The 20,515-nt window shown below is 37.2% G+C and overlaps 2 protein-coding genes across 6 annotated transcripts in view; one reads left to right on the plus strand and one right to left on the minus strand.

Annotated features, from left to right (window-relative positions):
- Positions 1-14,655, minus strand: part of LOC144979471 (uncharacterized) — a 55,701-nt gene extending 41,046 nt beyond the window's left edge. Inside the window, exons 1-6 of the mRNA XM_078926138.1 lie at positions 14,494-14,655; positions 8,091-11,298; positions 6,392-6,531; positions 5,421-5,635; positions 4,402-4,524; positions 3,544-3,670 (exon numbers count right to left, since the gene is read on the minus strand). Of these exons, the coding sequence (XP_078782264.1) occupies positions 3,544-3,670; positions 4,402-4,524; positions 5,421-5,635; positions 6,392-6,531; positions 8,091-11,267 (3,782 nt within the window). The 5' untranslated portion in view covers positions 11,268-11,298; positions 14,494-14,655. The remainder of the gene's footprint in view (positions 1-3,543; positions 3,671-4,401; positions 4,525-5,420; positions 5,636-6,391; positions 6,532-8,090; positions 11,299-14,493) is intronic.
- Positions 14,656-14,826: 171 nt separating this feature from the next.
- The window catches only part of LOC144979473 (hamartin-like), a 49,623-nt gene continuing 43,934 nt past the window's right edge, over positions 14,827-20,515 (plus strand). For 2 of the 5 annotated variants that reach the window (XM_078926141.1, XM_078926145.1), the window contains exons 1-4: positions 14,827-15,036; positions 17,102-17,252; positions 17,932-18,035; positions 18,982-19,134. In XM_078926141.1, the coding sequence (XP_078782267.1) occupies positions 17,150-17,252; positions 17,932-18,035; positions 18,982-19,134 (360 nt within the window). In that variant the 5' untranslated portion in view covers positions 14,827-15,036; positions 17,102-17,149. The other 3 variants (XM_078926142.1, XM_078926146.1, XM_078926144.1) reach the window with 2 other exon arrangements.

The following is a 20,515-nucleotide window of genomic DNA, read 5'->3' on the forward strand; positions in this document are numbered from 1 at the left end:
TTTCATATTCTATACCCAGGATTGAAACACTTGCCAACTTCTCAAAGACAAAATTGAGGAAAATTCTTGGCCAAATCTAGGATATGATGTCATAAATGTAATAATAATGGTGACGACGACGATGATGATGATGTTAAAGATGATGTTTTTTTCCCCTGGAACTGTAGCAAAAAATCAGGAAATTAAGAAAATCAGGAATTTCCGGATAAATTTGGGAAATTGGGAGTTGGCAGGTCGAAATGACACAATTATATTTTGTAAAATTAGAGTCCTCCATAGACCAAGTCAATTCCAATTTCTGAAGCATTGACCACAGAAAAAAAAAATTGCTTTCCATCCTTTGGGTAGGATGCTAACCCATCCCAAAGTACTTTCCATTGGACCAAACATTGGCAGATGCAGCTACCCAATCAGTGATGGGTGGACAAAGGGGAAGAGACCAATCAGAGAATCCATTGAGGACAGATGATAAAAATTCAATTACTAATGAGATGAGTGCCCTGCACATTGAGCTATCAGATCCAATGTGGTTTGTTGTGGTATCCCTGTAAGCGTAGACTTGATGTCAGGACTGGGCCAGAATCATATTAACATTCAACTGACCCATTATCAATTATCAACTAAGCCACTGCACCAGCCGGGCAGACAATCAGAGATATACAAAGATGGCGAGAGAGAATCATCAATTTTCCTTTCCAAAAATAGCAGAAAAGGATCAAGAAATTGTAAATAACTGGGATATTACAAACTACAGGATAAAATAAAAATGCTACAACAACGAATGAAGAATATGACAATAAATAGGCTACGGATCTTTGAAAAAATGAAAAGGATGACAATTACTGCACTTTAATCAACATAAAATTTGATTTACAAAAGAATAGAAACAAACAAACAAACAAACAAACAAACAAACAAACAAAAACACACCAACTACGGTGCAAATAAAAACTACTTTCAAATTATTTTAAGACAAAAAAGGGTTAAATTGAAATAGTTAAAATTCAAATAAAGTAAGAATAGATCTAGAAATCAACAATACAAAATAACAAGACAAAGGTAACACAATTTAGGTTGTGCTCAAAAATGCAAAAATACACATGATATTTACCTAAGGAAACTGAAAATGAATAACAAAACAAAAATCTAATATATCTCACATTAACAATCATGTTGTTTGGTGTTTGTTAATCTTTGTAAAGAGCTCGACTGAACTAGAAGTTTAACAGTGCCAGTATCCTCACTAATGTTGTTTGGTGCTTGTAAACCTTTGTAAAGAGCTCGACTGAACCAGAAGTTTAACAGTGCCAGTATCTCCACTAATGTTGTTTGGTGTTTGTAAACCTTTGTAAAGAGCTCGACTGAACCAGAAGTTTAACAGTGCCAGTATCCTCACTAATGTTGTTTGGTGTTTGTAAACCTTTGTAAAGAGCTCGACTGAACTAGAAGTTTAACAGTGCCAGTATCCTCACTAATGTTGTTTGGTGTTTGTAAACCTTTGTAAAGAGCTTGACTGAACCAGAAGTTTAACAGTGCCAGTATCTCCACTAATGTTGTTTGGTGTTTGTCAACCTTTTTTACAAAGAGCTCGACTGAACTAGAAGTTTAACAGTGCCAGTATCTCCACTCATGTTGTTTGGTGTTTGTCAACCTTTTTTTACAAAGAGCTTGACTGAACCAGAAGTTTAACAGTGCCAGTATCCTCACTAATGTTGTTTGGTGTTTGTCAACCTTTTTTACAAAGAGCTCGACTGAACCAGAAGTTTAACAGTGCCAGTATCCTCACTAATGTTGTTTGGTGTTTGTCAACCTTTTTTACAAAGAGCTCGACTGAACCAGAAGTTTAACAGTGCCAGTATCCTCACTAATGTTGTTTGGTGTTTGTCAACCTTTTTTACAAAGAGCTCGACTGAACCAGAAGTTTAACAGTGCCAGTATCCTCACTAATGTTGTTTGGTGTTTGTCAACCTTTTTTACAAAGAGCTCGACTGAACTAGAAGTTTAACAATGCCAGTATCTTCACTAATGTTGTTTAGTGTTTGTCAACCTTTTTTACAAAAAGCTCGACTGAACTATAATAGTTGTGATTATCTTAGATAAGCTAAGCTGCAACTTCCAAGGATTGAATCAATCAAACGTTACCAAACGGGTTCAGACAAAATAACAATCCTTGAGTCGTTGTTTTCAAATTACAAATATTTTGAATGTCTGGCTAAGTCGTGTCACAAACAGAGAAATGGAAAAACTCTACGTTTGATGATACTATACGATATCCTAATCAGTTCACATTGAGACATCAACAAATGTATTTTGTAAGTTTATCATTATGATTAATACAATATTGAAAATCAAAATGACCCATTGCCATTTATGTCAGGGATAAATTATTCCAAAAATGCTGTAAAATTGGAAAACACATGGACTGTCACAACCACAAATAATGAGAAGCTCACCACAACAAAGGGAGTTAATAGTTAATATTGCAGTGTATTGCCGTGACATCAATGCTTTTGTCAGCAATTCAAACACACTGAGATTTCAAGACTGGGTCTCGATGCCCTCATAAAATGTACACACATTCACAATGTACACACATTCAACAAGAGAAAGAAAGACTACTGGGTTATATAGCATCAATCCATATCATTCTTCTTCTCGCATTCCCCAATCCATATCCTATTAATCTATTCACAACTTTACATAACATGCCATTAGTCACATTCATAAAAATATAGAAGAGACGGTTTAGGAAATCCTTGTTTTTTATCTTTTAGTTGTGACACGACAGTAACAACATCTGTGCATAATGGCTGTAACAACACATTCACACACTCATGCCTTTGGTTTTTATTTCTCCAGTAAAAATCCAGTCAGAACAAGTTGTGATGTCTTGTCTATGCTTTATACAAATTTAATGAATTTTACAACATTGAAATCTTGAAAATCAGAGATCTGAGCAAAAGGAATAGAAATGAGTAATGGAAAAACAAAGTCTAAAGTATATGAAATTTGACCCCCCAACATATTTTCAATTTAACATAAAACATTTGGAAGTAAGTTGATCGTAAAATCAAAGTCACCCAAAACTTTCTCACAGAATGAGCACATGAGACTGCTTCACTTCTCTCTGTCATTGACAACATTGACTTCTATATGACAACAATTCTAACCAAACCATTCAAGATACATTCCAGTCTTTAATAAACTCCCTCAGAAGACTGAGCTTTCTAAAAAATGTGGTCATTGTTCAAGAGTGTTTCGTGAGAATCAGAATAACAAAGAAGTTTAACATAGAGTAGAGCCTCTTACAAAACTACCCAGGTAAGAATTTCTCCATTTCAATGAATTTGAAGCAATCTTTATCTACTGATATTTGAAATATTTAAATATCTTCATCCCAAAATGAAAGAAAAATATTTAATCATTGCAGACAAATGTAACAGAGGTTCACAATGTAATACAATTGCGAGAGGAATGAATTGAATTGAATTATTTTGTCATCATAACGTCAACTAGAATCTGCTTAAGATAGGGACCACTTACTTGCCGTAGTATTCCTCATAATAACCTCTGGAGTATCTGGCATCCCTGTCACGGTAATAGCTGCGATAGTATCTCTCTCTATCTTCATTGTAGTAGTCATTGCGACTATAGCCATCGTAATAGTAACCTTATGGGGATACACGATATTATGATAATATAAAGAAATAATATTAATAAATAATAATAATTATTATTATTAATAATAATAATAATAATAATAATAATAATAATAATAATAATAATAATAATAATAATAATAATAATAATAATAATAATAATAATAATAATAATAATAATGATAGCAACAAGAACTAGTCTTCGTCTCCCATGACACATGGGAAGCAAGAACAAAGTAATCCCTCAATTCACTGGTTCTTGTGGTCCAAAATTAATCGTATAATATCGGCTTGGGGCTTGAAAATTTGAGTCTAATTATGGGCAACATGTAGTTGGGTCCTGGCAAAAATCCTTTAACTCTCACATTTTCTCACCAAACTCAGGTTAAAATGAGTACCTGGCCAGTAACTGCATTATCATTCCTGTAAAAACAAAATTATAAAAGCCCCTTGTATTGTCCTATACATTCAATGTTGCTATTAACTTTGGGACCCTTTGTCAAGCGCATTGAGCACATTGCGTGGATACTGAGCTATATAAAAATCTCACATAGAATTTTTAAAATTTGTTTCAGGATGACAGATGAGAACCAAGTTAATGTTCTAAGCTTCACGTAGTTCTTCAAAATATATTAGCTTTTTTGTCTCTTTGCCTCGTAAAATACAAAAGTCATCTTTTCACAGACAATCATAAGCATCCAAGGTTGTCTTTCATTTCTTTAAAGATCCAACAAGGAAATACCTCTATTCCTGTCTCGGTATCCATAGTCTCTCTCTCGATCGTACTCGCCTCCTCTTGACCCTGGTCTGTCCACTTCCTGTCCACCTGATCTTGATGATGGACGACTGTTCTTTGCAGCTTCATCTGATTCAAGAATTAAACAAGAAATGAGCTATACACATGCATTACATCAATTAATAATAATTGAGTGCGTGAATGAAAAAGTGACGACATTCCCTTCGGTGCTTTGTCTGTTTGACCATCTTGACACATTTACAAGGCTGTTTATGAAATAAAACTATTGTCTCAGGTCCACTGAAAATTATAATCAAAATAAAATAAGAGTAAAATAAATTCAAAAAAGAAATTAAAAATTTAAGAATGAACGTTTCTCTGCTGCTTCAGCTTACAACAAAGACAATGTAAAGATGAATTGTTTCCTTCCAAACGCTGAAACGTCGTTTGTTTTGTGTCGTTCCCTTTTATATGACTGAGTCACATTGACTCCATTCAATTTTTCTCTCCATCTTACTGACTCATTTAGGCATCTCTAGTTAAACATTAATCAGTGCTGATGGTGACAAAAAGGGAAAAAGGAGGAAAATTATGAATGGTTTTCTTTACGCCATAAGTTTACTTCACTAACCCCCCACTTTTAGAGCCATTGAGATGATAAACTACTCTAGCTATCTTCTGGATAGTGGGGAAGCTGCACCAGTTTGTTCCACCACACATCAAAATCTCTCAAAGCCATAAAATTTGATTGAGGAAAATGTCATTTTTTTAAAAGGAGGAAATTCCTCTGACACAAAAATCGCGGATTTCCTCAGATCCGAGGAAAACCATCAGCACTGATTAATTAATGTTTAAATTAATTTTTAAAATGTTTTGTTGGCTAGAAGTTTGAAGTAAATAATTATCACGCACACACACACACACACACAGACAATACTGACACTTGGATTGACATACATACAAAACACTCACTAGAAATAGGAAACAGCAAAGAATGCACATTTAGGTACAACATGTAGCCTCACCATGTCGAGACCGAGGCCTGTCGTAGTGTTCATCATAGTAGCTGTCAGCGTAGTAACCTCCCCTGTTGCGTCTGTAATGAGGATCGTCCCTGTAGCTGCCTCCCTCTGTGCGACTCATTGGACGGTCACCTCGGGCTGAAGGGTAATCGTAATCATATCGGCGGTCGGAGCGACTTTCTGGTCGGTCCGATTTGTAAGGTTTGTCTCTAGGTGTCCTTAACAACGAGGAAAGGAAAGAATTTTAGGATAACAGTATCTACAGAGAATGAGCTTCAGTATCTACTAAATGTGCTCAAAGTGCTTTACAGGAAGTCACTCCCAAGCCAACAGCAACACTAAAGCAGGTATAACAAGACATGCAGCCCGTTAAGGAACTATTTATTTTATTTTGATATCCACAGAGACTGGTCAGGTACTCATTTTGCACCCGGACTCTACTTTGTGGTGCCCACAGTAGGGTTCGAACATTCAACTTGCAGGCTACAAATAAGTGTCAAAACAAAGTTGCAGGGAGCAATGCGAAAACTGTACTTAATAAGGGGAAAGAAATGATATTCAACTTAATGCCAAGATTGAATATTTCCATCAAATCACTATAATTATATTTCTCACATTATTCATCTGGCCACGTGGATGCAGATTTGACCATTTACACAAAGACATATAATATTCAGCCTTTCATAGGGAGTTTGAGTCACATCAACCAGAAAAGATAAGATAAGATACAATAAGATATACTTCAATCATCCTTGCATGGAAATTATAATTCTGTATCACAACACAATTCAGTAGTAGTAGTATACAAAAGAAATATTATATGTAAAGAAATTAAATAAAAATTGGCAAAGAAGATATTAAAAGTCTTTAAAAGTACAGTAGAACACAGGAGGCTGAAATCAGAGTCGTTGCAGCGGCATGCATCTACCTTCACCCCTTTCAATCATACTAATGGTCTAATTGGTCGGACTCACCTGTAGTCTGGTCCACTGTCCAACTCATCCAAAGAATCAAAGGAGCGATTTGTGTCCTCTCTGTCTCTGTCCCTGTCTCTATGCCTGTCTTCTCGGCCCCTTTCTTTCTCCCCTCTTCTGTCGCCGTATCTACTTCTTGGCTAAAATGTTAGAAAATCAAATCAATAAATCATTACCATAAAAACACTCTGACACACCCCATAAAACACTCCGACACATCCCATAAAAACACTCTGACACACCCCATAAAACACTGACACACCCCATAAAAACTCTGACACACCCCATAAAAACTCTGACACACCCCATAAAAACACGCTGACACATCCCATAAAAACACTCTGACACATCCCATAAAAACACTCTGACACACCCCATAAAAACACTCTGACACATCCCATAAAAACACTCTGACACACCCCATAAAAACACTCTGACACACCCCATAAAAACACTCTGACACACCCCATAAAAACACTCTGACACACCCCATAAAACACTCTGACACACCCCATAAAACACTCTGACACATCCCATAAAAACACTCTGACACACCCCATAAAAACTCTGACACACCCCATAAAACACTCTGACACATCCCATAAAAACACTCTGACACACCCCATAAAACACTCTGACACACCCCATAAAACACTCTGACACATCCCATAAAAACACTCTGACACACCCCATAAAAACACTCTGACACACCCCATAAAACACTCTGACACACCCATAAAAACACTCTGACACACCCCATAAAAACACTCTGACACACCCCATAAAACACTCTGACACACCCCATAAAAACACTCTGACACACCCCATAAAACACTCTGACACACCCCATAAAAACACTCTGACACACCCCATAAAAACACTCTGACACACCCCATAAAACACTCTGACACACCCCATAAAACACTCTGACACATCCCATAAAACACTCTGACACACCCCATAAAAACACTCTGACACACCACACGACTACCACTGCAGATGATTAATTCAAAATTACCTCTTGAAGAAATAAATCATCAAGAGATTCAAATCGAGAGTTGACACAGATCGTTTTCATTGGTTTTCATTTATTCTGTTTCATCATTATTTCTATTTTTCTAATTATCACTATTACCACTACTACTATTACTACTATTGTTATTCATTTTCTTCTTCTTCTTCATATCATTATATTATCATTTTCATTATTATCATTATCATCATGAACAACCACTAACTCTCTCCTAGCCATCCATTTTCAGACACATCCCATAACTTCACACCCAACCAGCACAAAAATAGATTATTTTTTCTCTCACCCAAACACAAAAGCAGTAATTTCATGCTATGCAGCTCCACACAGCGTTACATTTTTATAAGTATAACAAACATTTTACTTTAAAATTTATGATGTATGGCTATGTGGTCTTGTAGTATGACACTTGCTTTCGGATCGGAAGGTCCTGGGTTCGAGCCTCGATCGGTGCATAGTTGAGTCCTTGGAAAAGCCTCTTTACTCACATTCTCTCACCGAACTCAGGTGTAAAATGAGTACCTGGCTGTTAACAGCGTTGTCCCTGTCCAAATTAAATTTATTATCGCCTAACAGGCGTCATGCCTCGTTCTACACGTTACGTGTTGCTGTTGGTCAGGGGTCAGGGACACCTTGCTGGAGTTGGAGACAGTCAAAAATACAAACCGTTTGCTCTTCCAATTCCTTGGCTGGTCCTTTACTCCTGGACTCTGCAGTCATGGACAATGAGGATGATTTGGACACACTGTTTGTCGCTGATACTGAAGAAGATGCTATTGATGTCGCTGTCTCCGTGGTCGCTGTGGCTGCGGCAGATGATGAATACGGATTTAAAGCTGGAATGATCAAAGGCATGGCTGGAGCCAGTAAAATATTGGAGGAAGATCTGGAATCGGTGTCCCACAGGGTGGTGGCCGGGGAGACGGTGTTTTGACGAGGCCGATGGATAGGGTGAAATGCTGACTGGTGTCTTCGTTGAGACGATGACGAGATCGGGACTTTGCTTTGTTCTGCAGGGTTATCTCCCTCTCGTCTCATCCCTGGGTCCCGAGGTCTTCTAAATTTTTGTTCGCTATTGCTTGAATAGGTGGAGGAGGAGGAGGCTATTGCAGTAGGCCTTTCACTCGAATCTGTCTTCCTATTATCCAATGGGGGAGCACCGTCCTCTGATGCTTTCTTGAGTCTAGGACTAGAGGACGGTGGTGGCTGTGATATAGATGACTTAGCCATTTGTTGTATAGACACTGGGCCAGAGCTTAAAGTAGGAGTTGGTATAGAAGGAACAGGACAAGAGTCCGAATTTGAAACTGGTGGAGGGGTGTTGAAGTAAGAAGCTGTGTTACCAGATGTCTGGGGCAGTGGCATATTACCACCACTTCTATTTCTATCAACAGAGCTGTTACTGGTGCCCAGTTTTGGACTTTTACTTGGCTGGAATGAGAGAGGCCCTTCGGGTGACAGATGTTGATGCTGCTGGGAAACAGACGACAGAGCCGTGGAGGTAGTGGGAGCAAACACTGTTGTCATTTGGGCTTGTGGTGGTGAAGACAGAGACAGATTGTCCAATGACAAATGTTCTTCATTATGGGACGATGAATGAACAGAAGAAGGTGGTACATTTTGAAAATGATGCGCCATGTTTCTACTATTGCTACTACTATTATGGTTACTCACAGCACCACTATTTCCACTGTTTATTGTATTGGAAGAATTGAAAGACTGCGGCGGCTGTTGTTGTTGAGATGTTGATGAAGCCGATACACTATTTTCATCCATACCTCCATCTTTATTGCTGCTGCTACCATCCCGAACAGACTCATTGTTTATACTTCCGTCTGGTTTATCAACAAACGTGGTCACATTGTTATCGAGTGAACTGTTCCTGCTGTGAGTCATCTGGGACTGAGAAGGTACAATTTCCCAGTCGGTGAGACCTGATGACGTTCCTGAAGCCCCAGAACCTCCAGATTCCGACGAAGCAGCATTTCCACCATCGGGAGAAACGGGTCGATCAGCCACAGCATTAGTGTCTAAACTCAGCGTGGGTGGGGGTTGGGGAGGAGGGTTGGTACTTGATATAGAATCACTTCCAAATCCTGTGAAATCACCATGTTGCTGCTGCTGGTCAAATTGTAACGATGATGAACCTTCATATTGGTTGTCTACCTTTTCAGTTGCTGCCTGCTGTGCTGATTGCCGATTGGCGATATCCACATTTTCCATTCTCTGTACCAAAGCTTGAAGTTCATTGAGATGCTCCTTGCCCGCATCATTAACGGACATGTTGAACGTCGATAGACTGGCATTGCTAATTTCAGAATTTTCTCTCGCAATCGGTTTTCCAGCGGCGGCTACATTCAGAAACATTCCTCCTGCTTGACCATCGGTCACAGTGGCAGAATCAGAGCCACTTGATGTGTTCATGGTCGAATTCAAATTAGAAGATCTATTAGACGAGCGTTGTACGTCTGATGACACGTCTCCATCATCATCTCCTCGTCCAAAGAACCCAGCCACTGTGCCTCCATCACTATCATTGTCGCAATACTCGTTTAATGATGCATCAGCTGAGACACTGTCTGGACCCTGATGATGTTGATGATGATGACTAGGACTATTGGTTGCTATCACAGGAATGGAAGGAAAACTGTCAGGAAGCTGTTGATGCAGGTTGGGACTGGCATTGCTAGAAACTAAGCTTGGCTCGTGGGAATGGGGGTGGTGATGATGATCATGACCTTGGGTAACATTGTCACCAACGTTATTATCTCTTTTCCCACCTTCTTCGTCAATCCCAAATCCTTGTTGACCCACCATTCCATCCTGCTGGTGATGGTGAAAGTGAGGATGTTGCTGCTGGCTGTTGTCCAGCCAGGGGCCATTGTCTGAGAAACTGGACAATTTGTTGTATTCGCTCTGAGACGGAGTAGAAGGCTGATCATACAAGACCTGACTTTGGCCCTGATCTAAACTCGCGACAGAATTTACTTGCTGGTGTGTCTCGTGTTGTGGGGTGGTCGATTCTGGTAAATGTTCAACATGGTGCTGTCCTGTATCTGCCATAGCAGCAGAAGCCTCATCGTCCTGGTTACCTGTTAAACCAGATTCACCAGGAAACTGTTGTTGTTGCTGCTGGGGTTGATTTTGATCAGCTCCTCCAAATCCCAAAAATTGGTATTGGTCACCATAGACATTTGAGTCACCTCCGAAGTAAGACGCGCTATGAGGCTGACTGTACTGCATGTCTTGTACCTGACTATTTTCAGGTTGTGTGTACTGCCCTGAAGGGTCCCATGAGGTATTATTGTAGGGCTGTTGATGATGATGACCAGTTGCTGTGTAAGCGTCACCACTGCCAGCATTCACAGATTCTGAGTTGGCTGGTGGTTGTTGTTGTTGTTGTTGTTGATATTGCTGGTACTGGTGTGGTTGAGATGTTGGAGGCTGCTGGTAGTGAAATTGTTGGTCCTGTTGCTGTGGATGTTGCTGGAACGAATGCTGATCAGTCAAAACATTTTGCTGGTCTTGGTTCCAATCCCAGCTGCCCCAATTCGTCCAAGAGCTTTGACCATCTTGCACTGGACCGCCTGTCAACATAGAATTTGTTGAAGCACCACCTCCTCCCCATGCATTCCCTGGATACTGGGACTGGTGATCTGGTTGATGTTGAACAGCTCCAGCATTGCTGTTGTTTTGACCTGCTGGGGGATTTTGGTGCTGATTATATTTTAAAGTCGCTGGGTTGGCAGCTGGAGCTTGGAACTGGGACGGGTCAAAAAATCGGATCTGATTTGTTGGTTGCTGATTTGGCTGAAAATGCTGATTATTCCATGAGTTCGCCATTGCCTTGACTACTGAAGGGTGTGGTGGAAACCTAAAATGAAAAATGATGATGTCATACATTTTACATTGTCAAAATAATTTAACTTTTACAATCATAATGTTAAGAAATTATTGGATTATGAAAAATTTATTCCCTTTAGATTTTTTCCTTATTTTAAAAATGTCAAATACGAGTACTTTTTTATGTCCCTCTCCCACATTCAGCATATAAGATGGAGGATTGAAAACACTTTTAACATGTGTAAAGCCAGATTGGAAAGATTTTTCTCCTCACAGTTTCACCAATTGAAATATATTAGATATTGGTACAGGGTGAGTGAGATGATGGCAACAGAACTCACGCAGCAATTTCAAATGAAACAGAAAAATGGCAAGTTTTTTTTTGTTTATAATTTCAAATAATAATCACAATATAAAGACTTTACTTCTCTGTAATGTAACACCATATATTGATCATTGATAGGAACCAATCCATACCTTACTGAATTAAAATAACTACAGGTAGTAATATATTACAATATTACAATAAAGAGATAAATACAATACTGATGACAGAGTCAATATGGAATTTAGGAATGGATTTATGACTTTAATACTTTTTGTTGTGGCTGAAGAAGGGTTTTGGGGCCGAAATGTTCTGTGTTGGGTGTAAGTTGTTCCTTTTTAAAACTGTTATAATTCATTTTTGTTTATTACTTTCAACTGCAAGAGAGGATTTTTGGTATGGTAACAAACCTTTGCGGACTAAACTGTATGAGCCCCCAATAGTAAAAAGACAGTGGCATTCCTCCACCAACTAGACATTCAAACATGAAGACATTATGATGGGGGAATGAAGAAGAAAATGGGATCTGTTACTGTTATAATAAGCTATAATAATCCTCACAAAAGCCGTGTTTCAACACATCTATATAATTCAATAGACAAAATGAACCATTGTATATGCATTGTAACTACCGAGCTACCCTTTACACGGACACTTGTCTCCTATTCCTATCAGAAAATTTCAGTTAAATCAACTTTTGGACAAAAAAGTAAATCTTTGGGAGAGTTCCAAAAGCTTCTCATGCTAAATAAAACAACCCGAGTATTAAATCAAGTGATGCTATTCAGCGTGGTAGGGGAATGGAGATGGGCTGGGGGGCTCTTTGTTGGCTTCGTTTATGGCTTGAAGGGTCACTAACTTGTCTTCAACACGTTGAAGGACAAAGCTAAACTCTATTAACCAATCATAATCAAATTTTTACTATATTTCCAAATAGAGAAAGATTAACAACTCCATTCATAAACGGGCTTGACGTTGTCCTCAATAATGGACTAACGCGGTCGTTGTCAAAGCCAACTCGTCCTCAATACTGGACGGGTGCTCCACTGACCAAGTTATGCTCGTCCTCATATATGGACCTGAGCGCTACAAGACTTAAAAGAGGGATAATTTTGATGGAGTGAATTAAATATTTGATGTTTGATTTTTGTGGGGGAAACAAAAGAAGTGGGGGAAAAAGGAAATAAAAAAGAAAGTGTTGCTATTGCCCATTTGCTGGTTGAAAGTCGACAAATATGAATTGAACCAGTAAGTCATAATTGTCACTGACTTTTTGGGCTATAATTTCACCCCCCCCCCCCCCAAGCCCTAGACAAAGACATAAATTTTATCCACTTAAACAGGGGGGGGGGGGAGACACCCCTCTCCCAAGTGTATCACATGTCATAAATATTGTTGACTTTGACAGAAGGAAGACTCTCCTGACACCCCCTCCCCCCCTCACCCTTCCAAATCTAAGGCCTAAATTTCATGGACTCGAACCCTCCCCCCCCCCCAAAACTGTTGCAAGTATACTAATTTTATCGACCCCTCCCATCAATGTCATAAATGTAGTCGACTTTCAGGTGGGAGACCCCCCCCCCTCCCTTTAACAAGTAAAATTAAAACATTTTCCTGGGGAGTGGGACCCCCTGAAACTGTCCACCCCCTTTAGGACAAACAATTTCCGATACGTTCGTAGACAAGTTATGTTATAACTTTGTTTCACATGTCCATATTTTATAGTTCGTATGTTTAAAAATCCAAATAACATGTGAACCACTTGCTAATTTTACGGACTCCCCCCCCCCCCCCCGTAAAGTTTTATATTTCGGGAACTCTTTATCAAAACATAAACCTGTGTAGGTTTAAAACACAATATAACTTTAAACAAATTTGTTTCGTGAAGAAGGGGTTGCGGACTGAAATGTTCATTAAAAAAAAAAAAAAAAAAAAATTTGTACACTAGTGCTGTTATAAGAAGGGTACTCCACGCTACTACTGCTCTTTCAATGCTTTGACCACAATGGCGGTGGAGAATAAAAATAATGGTCGTATTAGGAAATTTTAAACTTTCACAACTATAAAGGTTTGTTCTACAGATTTTTAAATGCCTCTATATGATGACAAATTGAATAAATAAACGCCTGACAAAAAGTCATGGTGAAAATACAAATTGAAAGAAATGCTAGACCTACTTGGAGCTTTCGGCGGAAGGCCTCTTTTTTATGAGTAGATGGGATTGTATCAAAGCTGAGATAATTGACATGTTAGATAAACAGACCAGGACTTGTCCAGATGGTTAAGGACTGCAAAATGGACCTTAATTCTAATTATTGTAAGAAACAATAGCCTCAATCATCATCAAATTGATGATCAATTCAAATTCAATGTCAATGAATGAATCATCAATGCGAATTATAAATAATAAAATAATAATAATGAATGTGTGAAATAGGACACTTCACTAACCATTTTTAAAACACATTTAACCTACGGTTCCACACAACATAGTTAATACAACTGTCCGTCCAAGTCCAGGCAACAGGAGAAACAGTAACTCAGTGACAGTGACAGTATCAGTAACAGTAACAGACATTCTGATCTGCATTCTCCATTCTCAGAATCTGAGACATTATAATTACAACAGTAACAGTGACATAAGAATAAGAGTAAGAGATAGACAGAAAGAATATATCCCACTTAAAACTAATCCACTATATGAATAATCATTTGCAGATACTAACAACCAGGAACAAATAACATACATGACAGTTCACTCGGCCGGTCTAGGTAGCTAGAGAATGACGTTTGTTACTGTCGTTTGTGTTTTGTTGACATTTGTGATGTTGAGTGAATGTTGTGATAACCTGAAAATGAAAATGTGCAGTTGGACAGCTAACATGTTGAGATAATTCATACCTGTTGTTATAGAGAAATAACCAAAATGTTACTGTCTAATGAGAGCTACATAAACATAAATTAACGTGAAAATGTTATTTCAAACAGTGACAGATTGGATACGAGCGACACAGATCGCACTCGGAATCCATGTTCGATGTTTGATTACGTGTGACCGAAGATGTGAATTCGAAACTGAAAAATGGTTCCGTGAATCAAAGAGGACTTGAGTATACGTTAAATTTATAACTCAGTTTTCAATAAAATCTGCTATTGGTATAAGATATTATATGATTTTTATATCTTAATGAATTGATAATAAATTCCAAACGAATTTCAAAATAGCTTGATTTTACTACAAATAATGGGAGATAACCGAATAATTTAGTCAACGATTGATTTATTTTGACTTCAGACTTCAGACTGCACGAATATTTTTACGTGATATAAAGTCACATTATAACAACTGAGACGTCAAATTTCATTGTTTCAAGTTCATGGTGGGATGATTTGAAAGTGAGCTCATTTAATTACGAGTAAAGGATTCTGTCAGGAATGTACCAAGTATGTTATTTAATTTATAAATTGTTCTTCTTATTATTATTTTGGCTGCGGTTATTCAGAGTCGACTCTGAATAACTGTCTACGGTTATTCAGAGTCGACTCTGAATAACTGTCTACGGTTATTCAGAGTCGACTCTGAACAACTGTCTACGGTTATTCAGAGTCGGGGAGTCCACTCTGAATAACTGTAGACAATTATGAGTGATGAACTTCCAGTTACCAACCACACGGTTTTTCTGGGTTTTTTTCTTCTCTCCCACCTATGTTTAACCCTACGGGAAAAAAATCGTTTTACTTTTTGGTATTTTCTTGTCTCTTCTGTCATGGCAGTTTTTTTGCATCGGTGATTTGCATTGCGGCCGCAAAATTTGCAATTTTTTGCAAATTGTCGAGATTTTGAAAAAAAAAATATTAAAAAAAATATAGTGGGGACCGCGGATTTCTGGGATTTGTTTTTTGTCATGTCAAACATTTTCTGCTCAGTGGTAGTTCAGGGGGGGAAAAAACAATAATATGCCTTCTATCATTTTTTGACACCTCTGCTCAGTTGCATGAATTTGGTGACACTCCTTTATTTATGACGTTAGTCTAGACACGCTGGCGCCAAATGTCAAAGTCAAAGGCAGCACAAGACACATGGTGGCCATGAATGACAAGATGATCGAAAGGGAAGGGGATGGAGCAAATGGGTGTAAATATTTGTGTACTTTTTAGCTGTGTAACACTCATTTGGCGATTTTATAAGGTTTATAAGCGTGTCTTTTTTTTTCTTCCTTTTTAAGTTTTGTTTTGTTTTTGTTTGATTGTTCTGAATTTGTTAATATTAATAGAATTCATTACAACTTGTGTCTAATTATAAAACAATTAAAAAAAAAAAAAATCAATTCATTAATTAATTCTCTCTCTCACAGCCACCCTTCTATCTTCATGTTATGTTTATAGATATCATTTGGTAATAGAGAGATAATAAGTTAGGCTGATCGATTTAAGAAATGATTGTTTATAAGCTAATTTAAATTTGCTTTGTTGATGGAATATGTTTTGCAATTGATTAAAGATTCTTATTTATAAGCGACTGAAGTTGAAAAATCGCCAAGTTTTAAGAATTTGGCACTAAAATTGCCAAAGTCACAAAATAACCGTAGTAAACTGGTATCAAATTGAAAGAAACTCATCTCGCAAGAACTCAACTTGATAATTCGATAGGCTACTCGGCTCTAAATATCTGTACACATGGTTATCCAGGGTCGACTCTGAATAACCATCTACAGTTATCCAGAGTCGACTCTGAATAACTGCCTACAGTTATCCAGAGTCGACTCTGAATAACCACTTCGTATTATTTTATTATTCAGTTTTCATTTCATTTGGTCAGTTTGATAAGGCCAAGGACAAGGACCGATGAATAATAAAGTTATGATTATGCTTCTTGTGTTAGCTAATTTAGGCGACATTACAATTAGCAGGTGTTAACAGCCAGGTACTCATTTTACATCTGAATACAGTGAGAGAATGTGGGCAAAGGGTCTTTTCCAAGGACTCAATTATCAATTATAATTATAACTAGATATAACTATCATTTTTAACTATGCGCCGAGTGAGGCTCGAACATAGACATAAGGACCTTCCCATCCGAAACCGAGTGTCACAGTCATACTAAGGCCTCAAGAGGTTACAACAACAAGGAAGACTTGCAACAAGCCACAGATGCTTAACACTGGAATTTTCACTTTCAGTTTCAGTGCACTACAGACTACAGTACAGTGCGAGCAGATGTGCAGAGATTGTTCTATTTTTACCACCCAATATACTATTACTACTATTACTTACTCTAAGACGCTCTGGGCTAGGTTTTTTTAAATGTATATTGGAAAGTAGTTAATAATATAGGCTAGTGTGCAATCCAAAGGGTGGCAATCAATTGCCACTACTCTCCCTTTGATGCTACAGAGACTAGGACTCTGGCTCTGAATCTGAAGGACTACGTTTTATTATTATTATTATTTTGGCAACATTTTTACATATTTTATAGATAAAAATTTATTTTTCATTTTATTATTTCTAGATTTATCTCCAGCCCCACGACAAATAGACATTTTGGAATCCAACCACCATGGCGTCGGGACCTGCCAACATTGGGGAAATTTTTCACCTTTTGGAAACTTCAGACACATCCACTAATTTTAAAAGGATCGTTCATGAGAATCTGACAGTGTGTAAGTGTTTTATTATTATTATTATTATTTTGGTTGTGTAGCTGTTTTTTTTTAATTCCTTGTAGCTTATTGAATTGGTTTGACTATTTTTTGTGTTAAACTGCCTTTAGTGACAGCAACAAGAAGGCACACAGGATGTGAACAGTTTTATTTCGTACAATAGAGACATCTGTTGGACATCACTTTTGTATTAACACTCTTACATTATATATCACTACCTACAGCCAGGCACTCATTCACACCTGAATTGGGAGGGGTTTCGGTTTGTCCTGAACCACTTTGTGAATTACTGGTGGGGCTTCTTGTAAGGTTTCTTTACTGATGATATATAATAATAATAATAATAAGTATGATAATAATAATATTAATAATAATAAATAACAATAATAATAATAATAATAATAATGATATAAGAATAATAAGATTAATAATAATAATAATATTATTAATAATAATAATAATATTATTAATAATAATAATAATATTATTAATAATAATAATAATATTATTAATAATATATAATATTATTAATAATAATAATAATATTATTATAATAATAATATTATTAATAATAATATAATAATAATAATAATGATTATAATAATAATAATAATAATAATGATGATAGTGATAATGATGATGATGATGGTGATAATAATAATTGTATTTTTCAATGAAGTCAAAGAAATCTGGCTGATTCCACTGCTTGTTGACTACTACTACGGCACACATTCCTCCAATGTCATCGAACTTCTGTCAGGACTAAGGGAGACTCATGCAAAGGTAAGCCTCACATTGACAAAAATAAAGGATCAAGCACTGGTGTGAGATAAAAATCTGTGAACAAGTCGTGTGTATGTATGAAAGGTGCCAGACAGAGTAAGAAAGAAAAACACAAGAAAAAAAATATCATCCCAAAAATCAAGTCTGCCTTGACTTTCCAAATAGAGGTTGATTGATGTTTTGGGATGGCTTGTTTTTTCTTGTATTTTAGTGCGAACTAATTGATGAAAATACGAAACTAATTAAAAAAACAAGATAAACATCAAATATAATAAAATATTCATAAAATATACAACAGTTACAAGCAATGATATTTTTTTTTTTTAATGCACAACAAACCATGATGCCCCTAGGACACTGTCAACATTGACAGGGCTATTATTAATGGCAAGGTACTGATTTTATACTGGAGTGCAGTGACAGAATATGAGTTAAGGGCCTTTTCCGGGGATTCAACTTTGGACTGCTCACAGGAGGCCTTGAACTCAAGGGTCATACCACAAGACTAAAAAGTTGCACTAAGATTTATTGGACTGATCTTATGTAAAAATAATACAATTGGTCTGTTGTTATTTTATTTTATAAGGATTTTTACTCTTTTGTACAGTCTGTATTGTATGGGCAAGGAATAGTGTAAGGAAAATCTATTGGTCTGTTGGTATTTTATTGTATAAAAAGTAAGGCTTTTTGGTGGTTTCTATAGTCTATCTGTATTCTGTATGGATAAGGAATGGTTTCTCTCTCTCGAGTTCATATTTCCCATGAGGGTGAACTCAAGAGAGGTAAGGAAAATATATTGGTCTGTTCATATTTTATTTTATTATAAGGCTGTTCAGTCTTTTATACAGTCTATCTGTATTTTATGGGTAAGGAAAATCTCAATTAAATTTTTTTTTTTTTCAAAATGTTTTTTTTTTTTTTTAAACTTATTTGTTTCTGATTTCAGGTATTGATAGAGAAACTCCAAGATGGTGTCAAGGCCCAGGAGACTCGTCTGCCAGCTCTGCAATTGATTCTTCATCTGGTCTACAGGGAACTCCCTTGGTGTCACCAGCTCTTGGAGATGCCCATCTTCTCATCCATCATCAAATGTCTCAAGGTGGGGTAGCTGTTGGATTGGGGAAGGGGAAGGGATTGATTTCCATTGGCCAATACTCAATATACCATCTTCTCATCCATCATCAAATGCCTCAAGGTGGGGTGGCTGTTGGATTGGGGAAGGGAAAGGGATTGATTTACATTGGCCAATACTCAATATACCATCTTCTCATCCATCATCAAATGCCTCAAGGTGGGGTGGCTGTTGGATTGGGGAAGGGAAAGGGATTGATTTCCAGTGGCCAATACTCAATATACCATCTTGTCATCCATCATCAAATGCCTCAAGGTGGGGTGGGTGTTGGATTGGGGAATGGGAAGGTTTGATTTCCATTGGCCAATACTCAATATACCATTCTTACACTCTTGCTTTTTGGAATTCCGGATGTGTTCCCAACTGATTCACGAGCTTACGAGTGTGCACTGGGAACAAAGTTCGAATTCCAAAACGCAAGAGTATAAGAAATCTTTCATTCTACCCCTCAATCAATTCGGAAGGGTGAAATAATTTTTCCTGACTGTAAAAGGAAAAACAAAACCCGGAGCAAATAGGATCCCCCCCCCCCCCTTAATCTGAATACACTATAGATTGCTGTATGGGGTTATGTGGTCTTGTGGTATGGCACTCAAGCCTCGATCGGCGCATAGTTGAGTCTTTGGAAAAGGCTCTTTACTCACATTTTCTCACCATACTCTGGTGTAAAATGAGTACCTGGCTGATAACAACGATGTCTGTTTCGAAAAATTGTAATATTGCCTAACAGGCATCATGCCTAGCTCTTCATGTTACTTGTTTCTGTTGGTCAGGGACCCTCTGTAAAGCTCTTTGAGCACATTATTTGATATTGCTCAAATAAAGATACATTTTTTTAAAGGTCTGAAATGCCTTACTAGAAATACCAACAGGTCAATTTTGATTTTTTTTTAGAAATATGAAATCTCTTCTTGTGGATCTGACATGAAACTTTATCAATTGAAATGTTTTTGTTGTTAGATGTAGAAGGAAGGGTTCATGCAAAATGTGTTTTTCTTTTTTGAAGCTTTTTATACGTACCTGTTACTGACAAGGTTGCCAATTTTACGTACATTTACAGAAGTCAGTAGGTTTTAAACCCTCGGTATATTTTCAAATCACCTTCTTAAAGAGAAAACAATTCAGTACATTTTGTCTTTGTCTTTTTACTGGAGTTCATCACCCAGAAAGGGGTCGTCAGTGTCTGTGTTTTTGTAAAGTTCAGTCAATTTTTGTCTCCTCAATTGGTATCCCTGTACTTAAATGTTGACACAAATTGTTCTTGACAAATGATAAATTATTTTGGCTTTTAATATGATTTAATATCATTAATTATATTTTTCATCGTTGAATCTTTTTTTGTTTGTCG

Source organism: Berghia stephanieae, chromosome 9 (assembly GCF_034508935.2).
Source record: "Berghia stephanieae isolate SIO BIC M18660-M18661 chromosome 9, UCSD_Bste_1.3, whole genome shotgun sequence".
Lineage (NCBI taxonomy): Eukaryota > Metazoa > Mollusca > Gastropoda > Nudibranchia > Aeolidiidae > Berghia > Berghia stephanieae.